Source organism: Monomorium pharaonis, chromosome 6 (genome assembly GCF_013373865.1).
Source record: "Monomorium pharaonis isolate MP-MQ-018 chromosome 6, ASM1337386v2, whole genome shotgun sequence".
Classification (NCBI taxonomy): domain Eukaryota; kingdom Metazoa; phylum Arthropoda; class Insecta; order Hymenoptera; family Formicidae; genus Monomorium; species Monomorium pharaonis.
The window spans coordinates 9,916,787-9,928,735 of NC_050472.1; the positions used below are offsets into that span (position 1 = coordinate 9,916,787).

General features: G+C 29.3%; 1 protein-coding gene across 11 annotated transcripts; it reads left to right on the top strand.

Annotated features, from left to right (window-relative positions):
* The first annotated feature begins 724 nt into the window (after positions 1-724).
* Positions 725-10,286, top strand: LOC105836362. Of its 11 annotated transcripts, XM_036288867.1 has the most exons (10): positions 796-981; positions 1,076-1,121; positions 5,796-5,814; positions 6,513-6,759; positions 7,253-7,420; positions 7,906-8,019; positions 8,107-8,226; positions 9,167-9,229; positions 9,303-9,353; positions 9,431-10,286. In XM_036288867.1, the coding sequence occupies exons 4-10, from the start codon at positions 6,528-6,530 to the stop codon at positions 9,472-9,474; spliced, it is 792 nt and encodes a 263-aa protein (XP_036144760.1). In that variant the 5' UTR covers positions 796-981; positions 1,076-1,121; positions 5,796-5,814; positions 6,513-6,527; the 3' UTR covers positions 9,475-10,286. The 11 variants fall into 11 exon arrangements, with proteins under 11 accessions (XP_036144754.1, XP_036144765.1, XP_036144756.1 ...); XM_036288870.1 differs by lacking the exon at positions 1,076-1,121; XM_036288864.1 differs by lacking the exon at positions 5,796-5,814 and having other exon boundaries at positions 797-981.
* Positions 10,287-11,949: the final 1,663 nt, after the last annotated feature.

Genomic DNA, 11,949 nt, shown 5'->3' on the forward strand with positions numbered 1-11,949 from the left:
AAGTTGGTTACGAAAAATGTTCCGTATGTGGCCAGGTTTGCCAAATGGAAAAACCTGGACTATTTCGTCGCCATCTTGAACATGGTATTACGTTGGCTGCGTTCAGCAGAAAAAGCAGCTTTGCAACTGTTGTAAAATTCTTCAACACGGTTGGTTCTTGCTCTTAGTTTCTGTTAGATCTAAACGTATATACCAGTTGTTTTGAAGAATTTTACAACAGTTGTAAAGCTGCTTTTTCTGCTGAACGCAGCCGTTTAGTTGAGTTAGTAATAAGTAAGTGTGTGTATGTAATGTTTCATACACACACTTACTCATTACTACCTCAACTAAATGTAATACTTATGTACAGAAGACGTCAATAATGCCTTCCTACACGAAATAAGCCACATTCGGGATCAGGCAACAACTAGGCGCATCTCATCTAGCTATTCGTGCATTATGGTCGGTATTCATAGGGTGCGTTCGGGGAGACGCTATTAGCGCTATCAGCATCAGTTTATCCTTGTTCTACTTTTAATGAGTAATGAAGATGGACTGATGCTGGTAGCGCTAATAGCGTCTCCCCGAACGCACCCATAAGGTACGTTCCGTTTCACGCATGATACGCATGATGCATCGTTTATCCTTGTTGTTTGTCAAACGTTAAACAAGGATGAACAATGCATTATGCGCATCATGCGTTGAAACGGAACGCAGCCGAGTGAGGCAGCTGATGCGCGCATGAATGTGTTTCATGCGTTGAAACGGAACGCACACGATGCAGTAAGAGCATGAGAAAAATGAAACAACTCAATGCGCTCATGTGATGCGCTGTCGTTCATGCGGTCCATGCGTGAAACAGAACGCACTCCTAGAGGCTCTTCAAGATTTCCGCGTCGATTACAGGCAGCGTAATATCAGACATGTCAAGATCTTTGTAAGAGTGTAAAGAGATACGGCTCGCCCCTCGCTCTGAACGTCCGTGTTAATAAATTATTAAGTGTGAGTGACATCCCAGTGAACACATTTTATAGTGGCAATATAACATGGAAGTTACATGTAATTAATTTAACATTGTTATTCTTGTGATATGTAGGTGCTATATGACATGGAAATAACCTGTTACGTAATATTTGTTATACGTAAGTGATCTAGCTGTTATACATTGTTTTGGCGTTACAGTTATTCAACAAAAATTGTATAATCGTAACATAACACGTTCGTATCAATGTTATTACGGAACGATGCGTCGTAGTTGACTCAGAAATCAGACATTATAACATCCTGAATGACAGATCTATTTAATAATAAAAAAAATTATTATAAAGATGTTTTCAAAAATAACGGTTTGTCTACAATTACTGCGCACAAAAAATGCACAAAATCTAAATTCATCATGTGCTGAACAAAAACAGAATAATAAATGTATACTATTCAATTTTTTTTAGAATTATGATCTATATAGTTAACCATCTAATTAATCATTTGAACGCTTCAAAGATTAGTGCTAAATAGATCGCAATTTCCATCAAATTATTAAGGTTATGGAAAAAGATAAATTTAACAATGAAATTAATAAGTAAATAAATTAATGCTATTTATTTCTAATGTTTCGCAAAATTTAATTGCTTTTATAAGAAATAATATAATTGCGTCAGTTTATAACATATAGGTATATGTAAATAATAACAAATACCCATATCGGTGAGTCAAATTGGCGTAGCAGGTAGAGTACAAGGTTCGTAATCCTAAGGTCCCGGGTTTAAACCTAGCAGCGGCAAGTAAGAATAAAATAAAAAATAACATAATTTAAATTTAATTAATTAATAAAAATTTATTCTAAATGTAGTATGTGCTGTTGATAAAAATAATTTCAAAAAAATGAAATTTTTATTTTATTTTATTTTTCTTTGTAACTGTTGTGTAACGGTTAGATAACATGTAATTATAACATGTTATATTGCTGAGTCGGAAATTGTAACTTACATGTAAGTTACGTGTAATTTCAGAGTAACGTAACCTGTTATATTCGGTTACATTGCTGTTACACTGCTGCTATATTACTGTGTTCACTGGGTTGCTTCCTCTTTTCTTCCTATCACCACTTACGTCCCCCCCGTGAACCTACCGCATTCCTCACCACTCACTTCGCGTCTCATTCGGGACGGATTCCGGCGTTCTCCGTGCGATTGCGTATCATCTTACGCACGCGCAAACAACAACCATATTAGCATTTTAAAACATTATTTAAGATAGTTTTAAAATAAGAACGGACTATGAATATTGGCCTATGTATCTATTTTACATTGCAAATTGCATATCTCTTTTAAAAATTCATCTCGTATCTCTTTTAATGATTTTCAGTAATTCTAACCTTAGAATGGCTTACCGATGTAATATTGTTGCTCAACATGAATTTGAAAAGAAGTTATTTTTGTGATTTTTTTTAATTTTATTGTGTTTAAATTAATTTTTTACACGTTTAATGATAATTTTAATATTATTTTGGATTATACCATCGTCTTTACCATAAAAAGACGAAGAAATTCATATATAATAATGATTTTAATTCATCTGTTCAATGCAGCACGTTTGGGAACAAATAGGGTATATTTTTAACCCAGTAAAAAAAAACATTAATAGTCGAAAAATATAGGTATACCATTCCAGGGCTAATGATAGTTCTCGACAGTTCTTAAATAGTTCTATGTTTTACAATTATTTTTATTAAGAGTTCCGATCGTTAATTTTTTAACATTTTTTAATAATTACATCCAGTATGATATTGCAATTAGTGAAAATGTGTTGTTCTGATAATTTCCAGCAGTTTTAATGACACATTTTCACTAAATGTCGTGCTAAACATAATTCATTAAAACTGTTTAAAAATAAATTAACGGTCGAAACTCTTTATAAAAATACATGTAAAGCATAAAACTTTTAGAACTGTCGAGAACTATTAGAACTACTAAAAAATCATTTTCACTAATTGTAAGTGTTGTACTGGGCCCAGATATTAAAAAAATGTTTAAAAATTATTGATGCTGGAATATCAATCTGAAATTTTATATACGTATGAATCTCGAGTAGAACTGTCGGGAACTTTATTAAAAATTGATAATATTCAACGGCTTTTGGTTCTTTAGAAGAGAGGGTATCGTACTAGATTTGCAAAATTAACTTGACAATTTTTTAATTTTTATTTTTTTATATAAAAAATGCGAAACTTTTTAATTTTTTAATTAACAGGAACTGTAGAATTTAAAAATGCTATTAGAACTCTTAGTATTTGAAATTCATATTTTGAAATTTATAGAATGTCATGCCAGCTTCACAGACACTCGGCAAGCTATGTATTAAAATATGGTTTATCTTTTTTTGTATGTATAATGCTGTCTATTGAGAATATCTTTTTTAAAATAACTTTTTAATAATTTTATTTTATTGTTAAATACTTCTGGAATTCTTTAATACTTAAATTTAAAAATTGTGGATTTAAACAAGTCATACAACATTTTAAAAATATTTTTTCATGTAAAATTTGTATAGCCTTCTTGAATAACCACAACCTCTCTGCATCATGCCTAAGGACGTACGGTATTTATCAAAAAGATGAAAAAACCAATTAATTAATTGTGAATTGCATTGTTATAAAGATTCTTTGATACAATCAATTGTTTGGAACGTAGCACTTTTTCCGGTAGATGAAGCGCGAATGACTTTTGATAATATATCTTGTAGAAGTGTTACATTGCTGAAAGATCAAAACAGATTATTAATGGAATTACAGTAGAAAGCACAAATGGACACAATATTGATTTACGTTCTTCATTTCATGAAGAACATGATATTGAATTATGTTCTTCATTTAATGAAGAATGTGATATTGAATCACGGTCTTCATTTGATGAAGATGGCACTCTGACATTGACAGATATTAGCGATTGTATAAATGAAACAAATTTACAAACAGATTTACAAAGATTAATAATTGAAGATAACATTTCACATAATACAGCTAACAATTTACTTTCGATTTAAAAAAACACGGTCATATTGAATTATCTAATGATATCAGAGTCTTACTTGAAACCCCACGAAATGCGTCCGTTAATTTTAGAGGTGCAGACTGTGGTCGCTACGTACACTTTGGCCTTTCTTCTAGTCTGGAGCGATTCATAAAAATATATTTCAAATTTTTGCAGACTAAAGAAATAAAATTAAATTTAAATATAGATGGATTACCACTTTGTAAGAGTTCCGGTAGTCGATTTTGGCCGATTTTGGCATCAATAGAGGAAATTGATGTTTACACAATGTCTTTTATTATTGGAGTATATCATGGTATCTGCAAGCCTACTGATGCTAATGAATTTCTAACTGATTTTGTTAATGAATTTATTGTACTTTCTCAACGTGGTATAACCGTTTACAATAAAACGTTTAGAGTTGTTATTAATGTAATTGTATGTGGCGCTTTGGTTAGATTATTCATTACTTATACGAAAAGTCATTGTGAATATTTTTCTTGTTCTAAATGTATACAAGAAGGTGACTTTGTAAAAAATAGAGTAACTTTTCTCGAAATTGATTGTACTTTACGTACAAACGATACATTTAGAAATCGAATTCAAATTGAACATCATTTAGGTAATTCTATATTAGAAAAATTATCAATTAATATAATTTCACAAATTCCATTGGATTACATGCATTTAATTTGCTTAGATGTTATAAAAAGATTGCTGCAATTTTGTGTTAAAAGAAATAAAAATATTAGATTGACAGCAGAAGATATAAATTCTATTTCGTTTCGTCTAAAAGCAATTAGGTCCTGTATTTCAACAGAATTTTCAAGAAAACCGAGAAGTTTACATGAACTTGAAAGCTGAAAAGCTACAGAGTTCTGACAATTCTTGCTATATATTGGAATTGTTACAATGAAATCAATAATGCGATCAATATACTATGATCATTTTGTTTCTCTTACTGTTGCTATAAGAATTTTAAGCGACCCACAGTTATGTATATCGTTTAATGCTTATGCTAATTCGTTATTGGTATGGTTTGTTTCAAATTATAGAAAGATTTATGGTGACGAATATTTGTCACACAACGTTCATAATCTTATTCATTTGGTCAACGATGTAAAAACCTTTGGTTATTTAGACAATTTTGCTGTTTTAAATTCAAAAACCATATGCAAAAGATTAAAAAGAAACTACATCAAACCGGAAAACCATTAAAAGATTTATGAAATCGTATGTTTGAAGAATTGCAAATACCAATTTAACCGCATGATCGCACGATGCAATATCCAATTCCGGTTTTTAAAAACCGGTCGAATAATGAAAATATTTCTTACCTGCAGTTTAAATGTTTTAAGATTGCAATTAATAAAAGTGACAATTGTGCCTTATTTATTGACAACTCTGGTTTTTATTTTAGATATTTTTGAACAGAACAACGTGTTATGTTCCCGTGCACAACGTTTTTTAAATCCAGATTCTCTTTTCACTACACCGTGCGATTCGAAAAGGCTTAACATATTAGTATTATCAAACGTTATTACATTTAAGATTATAACAATTCCAGTTACACGAATACAGAAAAAATGTTTAAAACTGAAATATCTTGATGAAGTTGATTCCTATGTAATAGTACCGCTTCAACTCATCAATAATTAGATGTAGTAAAAGTTTCTTAAAATACATTAAGATGTTAACTTTTAGATAATTTTTTACAACTTGAATATGAACTTTCGTTCTTTATATTGTATAAATACCGTGCAATTTTTTATATCTTGGGTTTGCAAGGACAAAAGGATAATAAAAGGTTAGTCTTTCACAATCATGCTTACATAAAATAAATCTTCTATTTACAAAAATAAGACGAGTATTTTATAAATATATATTTGAATTTATAACATTTTAACTATTTTTCGAAGATAATTATTATATAAAATTGCAGTGAAAACAGCCTTGTCAAAATTATGTCAATATGACGTCAAAATCGTTTATCATTATTTTCTTTGTTCTACCTAAGGGTCGATTGTGTACTTTCAAACTTAGTGAAAATTACAAAAGTGAGCGAATTAACTAAAATATCATCATGGTATAGGACGTTATGCAGTCATATTTCCGTCATTTTACTATCATTTTGATCACACATTTTGACATCATACTTCTTATCAATTTGATGTCACTTTGACATCATTTTGACTAGGTTGTTTTCACATTTAAATATGAAGAATATGTTTTAAGCAACTTTTATGTAAACTATTTCTGAAATTATTACATAAGAGTTAAAGAAAGTTGTTAATAAAATTTTTGTTTTAGATAAGAAATTGTATTTCTATGTAAAAGAGTTTGCAAATAGCACACATGTCCGAAACTAGGACATTAAACATCTTAAAACGTCTCGTTCCGGTTTCGGACATGTGTGCGGATGTATGTGCTTCCTGGTATTTTGTAAGAACTTAATTTTTTGTAAATGTAATTCTATTAATGTAAATATTGTTCTCTTTTTTATAGATCGCGAAAGGAACAATGAGTTGTGACACAAGACGAACACAAAAAATGTATGCGGTTGTAAAATTTGTCACGGACTCTACATATTCAGAAATACCAATAACATGGCTCATAGAAAATGATAATGCCGATAATCTGTTGTGCTGGTGGCCGCCTAAATCAGCAAACTGTCCACAGCTGATTGCAAACTATGCAAGTCCAGAGTTTAATACATGGGAGTGCTATCAAGTAAACATCATAAAATATTGCAGTAAGTAATATAATTAAAATCTAAGCTATCAATTGAGTCTACTCAAAACTTGATTGATTCAGCCATTATTAAGATACAATAATCTCGAGTATTCGCAACACTTGCCAGCTCGCGTATACACACGAAGCGGTCTCGCGCTATATTCGGTGTCTAGTTTATATACGTCTTACATTCTGTTTATGTAATTTTTTATGTAACATACACTTAAAGAACTAACAATTGCATTGTTGCAAAATGTCAATATATAGATTTGCATGAGCATATTATTGCATGATCATATAAGTGTAAAAGTCCAGTAACTGAATAGAAAAAATGAAAAATTGTATCAAAGTATGCTTTAAGATTTACTTTTTAAATAAATGTTATTAAATTGTAATTATTATATTGCCAACGTAATCACTTGTAGATTATATAATTTGAAGTTTAGAAAAACCTTAATATTGTCTTAATAGTTCATTCCAGAAATTTAAGAACTAACTTTCTTACTGCGTAGTGTCTCTTGAATCAGCACGAAAACATGCGACAGATTCAAATTATGAGACGACCGATGATGAACGATTAGGACGAGGAAAAAGACCTCATGTTCCGTATAATCGCTTCAACAGCGACGACGACGATGGAGAAGAGTGCCAAGATAGCCAACGTCAAAAATGTAAAAAAAGTATGTATGTATGTATCAAGAATACTTCTTTTTTAGTATATTATTTTCTAACTCGTCCTGCACGCCGATTTGTCGGTCTTGAAACACATGTGTTTCAAGTCCAATAAATAATCGGTGCGTAGGACCAGTTGGAAAACAGTATACAAAAATTCACACAGATATATAAGTACCCAGCAAACACAAAGTTACATGTAACGTGCCTGTTAGTTATAATTTCCCACTCAACAATGTAATTGTAATATAACACGTGTGTTATATTACAATTACATTGTTGAGTGAGAAATTATAACTAACAGGCACGTTACATGTAACTTTGTGTTTGCTGGGTAGGCTACCTAAATCTACCCCGGACCGCATTGGCGATTTCACTTTACTTTGCACAAATATTAAGTTATCGTAAATAAAAGGAATATCTAAATTGTTACTAATAATCTTTTTAATTTTATTTATAATGCTTTGAAAATAAAATGTATAAATTTTTGCAGAAAAACAAGTCGATAGCACTGTTGTTTCAAAGTTACCATTGTGTCCTGAGAACTTTGGATTATGTAATAAAGAAACGAACAATGGACATAATGAAGTTGCAATATCACTGCAAGGTATCTTATCAATGTAACAAATTTTGTGTGTGTAATTATTAAGTTGTATATGTGATATATAATTAGTGCAACATTAATTTTTTGCAGAAAAACGATTTGGAACAAGCACTGTGACTTCTAGATCACTATCATGCTCTGATAACTTAGGATCAAGTAATATGAAACGAGGAAATAATGGATACAATGAAGCTGCAACGTCACAGCAAGGTATCTTATCAATATAACATTTTGTGTGTAATTATTAAGTTGTATATGTGATATATAATTAGTGTAACATTAATTTTTTGCAGAAAAACGATTTGGAACAAGCACTGTGACCTCTAGATCACTATCATGCTCTGATAACTTAGGATCAAGTAATATGAAACGAGGAAATAATGGATACAATGAAGCTGCAACGTCACAGCAAGGTATCTTATCAATATAACACATTTTGTGTTTGTAATTATTAAGTTGTATATGTGATATATAATTAGTGTAACATTAATTTTTTTGCAGAAAAACGATTTTGAACAAGCACTGTGACCTCTAGATCACTATCATACTCTGATAACTCAGGATTAAGTAATATGAAACGAGGAAATGATGGATACAATGAAGCTGCAACGTCACAGCAAGGTATCTTATTAATATAATGTAAATAATATACCCAATCTTTAGGAAGTTGATTTTGTGTGTGCGTATATTTGTGCATAAACTTAAACGTTTTATTACCATTATTCATAAGCAATATATAAAGTAAATTTTTAGATTTCTTATTTTTGATATTTTTTAACTAATTTTGTTTATAACGTGCTACATTATAATTTATTTAAAATTTATATTTTAAAATGCTACTTTGAAACATAATTTTAATAGCAGCAAAGTCAAATTTAAAACAAATACAATTGTACTTCAAAATTTTTAAGAGTTAAACTTTTTCAGAATTAGAATATTAACTTTTAATATTAACTAGAATTAACTTTTTATTTTTAAAATAAAGAGAATTCTATTAGATTGTTTATGAAGCTTTAGAATTTAAAAAATGCTCATTTTTTGAAAAATAAATATCCATTTATATTGATATAAAAATACCCATAATCACATTTAAACAGTTGTGTTAGGAAATTAATATATTATAACAATAAAAATATTTAAACATTTTTAGAAAAAGAGGATCAATTCTTGGGATCTGATGAGAGATGGGAAGATATAGACATAATACTAAACGGTACCTATATTAAAAGCAAGTTATTGTTAATGTACAATAGCTGCATATTAATAAATATATTACAATATTTCAGATTCCAATCCCTTGCTTCCTGTACAGAACGTAGAAAATTTCAATATACAAGGTAAATAATTTTGGCATTTATTTTTGATGTAACAATTTTATTACATGTATATGTAAGATGTGTTGACTGTGTTACAGGTAACTGTTACGAATGCAAGCAGCATCGAAATGTACTTAGGTAAAATTGCTATTAACATTTTGCAAAATGTTAGAAATATTTTCTATATGGTTCAGTTTCTTCAAACATGTATTTTCGATAATATTGTGATTGGCATTCTGCAAAATGTTCAAAATGTTTCTTATAGTTCTTTTTCTTTACAAGATATTTTTATAGCGATTTTGATTTGCTGAACATTGCGATTGACATTTTGCAGAATGCTTAATTAATGTTGTTCAATTTTTATAGTATATTATACTCGTATTTTAATAGATTACTAGAATCTCAAAACATTGTGACTGATATTTTGCAAAATGTTTAAATGTTTCCCATGACTTTGTTTCTCTAAAAATGTACTTAGGTAAAATTGCGATTAACATTTTGTAAAATGTTAGAAATATTTTCTATATGGTTCAGTTTCTTTAAACATGTATTTTTGATAATACTGTGATTGGCATTCTGCAAAATGTTCAAAATGTTTCTTATAGTTCTTATTCTTTACAAGATATTTTTATAGCGATTTTGATTTGCTGAACATTGCGATTGACATTTTGCAGAATGCTTAATTAATGTTGTTCAATTTTTATAGTATATATTATACTCATATTTTAATAGATTACTAGAATCTGATAAAACATTGTGACTGACATTTTGCAAAATGTTTAAATGTTTTCCATGACCTCGTTTCTCTAAAAATGTACTTACTGCGATTAACATTTTGCAAAATGTTAAAAATGTTTTCCATGTAGTTCAAGTTTTACAAACATATATTTTCGTTATATATATTGTGACTGAGATTCTCCAAAGTGTTTAAAATATATCAGTTAATTCTAATATATATATATATAAAATATATTTATATTATTAAATAATAAAATATATTTTTTATGTTTTGAACATACATTTTCTATTTATTTGTATATAAATATTATTTATATTTCCTTTCACACTTTATTTATAATGTATACCTACAATTCTCAGGAATATCAAGTTCTTATTAATTAATTTTAAATAAAAATAAACAAAATGTTGCTTCCAGTACAATTTCGCTTACTTTTATTTAAAATTAATTTAGGAATTTGATATTCCTGGGAATTGTATGTACTCATTTAAAATTTATAAATATAATTATATTATATAACCACAATATAATTAATTTAAAAACAGTTTTATAACAATCTATATTGCAACCACGTAACATTTCTATGATTTATATAACTGCTGTATAGTATTTATGTTTCCATGTTACAGTTATATTGCGTTTTAATTACGTGTTATATTTATATTATATAACTACAATAGCCAATGAGTCGGAAATTACAACTAACGTGGATATTACATGTAATTAACATGCTATATTGCCTGTTATAATCCGTTTTATTGCGTCAACATTGATGTTATACAACTGTTTGCTGGGTCATATTAGGAAATTAATATTGTAACAATAAAAATAATATTTCATTTAAACATTTTTCGAAAAAGAGGATCAACTCTTTGGATCTGATGAGAAATGGGAAGATGTAGACGTAATACTAAACGGTACCTATATTAAAAGCAAGTTATTATAAATGTACAATTAGTTGAATATTAATAAATTTATTACAATATTCCAGATTCCAATTTCTTGCTTCCTACAGAGCAGAACGTAGAAAATTTCAATATACAACGTAAATAATTTTGGCATTTATTTTTGATGTAGCAATTTTATTACATGTATATGTTTGTAAGATTGTTGACTGTGTTATAGGCAATTGTTACGAATGCAAGCAAGTGTTACGAATGCAAGCAGCATCGAATATAATTTTGAAGGACAGTATCGTGTATCGTAATAAGGTATTGTCGAAAAATATTTTGTATCGTGCAGATAAAGTCGAGTTAACTATTATTGTATTATTGTGCATTGTAACAGTTGGACTAGTATCGAGAACTTTGGCATTGAGTATCGTAAAGTATTTTCAAGTCGTATCGAATTATCGTACGTCGCGGTAAATTCCGAATGATTATCACGTTGCATCTCGAAGATTCTCGAGGAGACTTGTGTATCGGTTTGTAGTGACATAAGTCATCGGATGTACGAAATAAAAACTGTTGTAATCTACATAGAAATTGGCATCCAGTGGACGTCTAATGGACCGTTCGACTTTTGTTAAAAAAATTTTTTTTTATCTTTTATAGTTTCGAAGATATTTACATGGAAAGGAAAAAACCGATTTTTTCGTAGGGGTTTTACCCCCTCAAAGTGAAAGTTAGCAGAAATAAAAAATAGTTCCCTATTAGGAACGAACTGCTCTACTTGCATATAATTTTTTAGAATTTTCTGTATTTTCGGGTTCGATAACTTCCCTTGTAAATTAAATTAAAAGTTATTATTAATATATTAACTTTATTATTAACTTTCAACTTTTTAACTATTTACTATCCAACGCTGATTAAAACTATATTGTACAAATATCAGCTTTCGCTACTTCAGGATTAATACATTGTACGGGATCGTGATGGC

Excerpts from the sequence above, each read along its gene's own strand:
- LOC105836362 (XM_036288861.1), top strand. The coding sequence starts at position 806 with ATGCGCTGTCGTTCATGCGGTCCATGCGTGAAACAGAACGCACTCCTA. Across the intron at positions 8,020-8,106 it reads AGTTGCAATATCACTGCAAG|AAAAACGATTTGGAACAAGC; the intron begins GTATCTTATCAA and ends AATTTTTTGCAG. Across the intron at positions 9,354-9,430 it reads AGAAAATTTCAATATACAAG|GTAACTGTTACGAATGCAAG; the intron begins GTAAATAATTTT and ends ACTGTGTTACAG.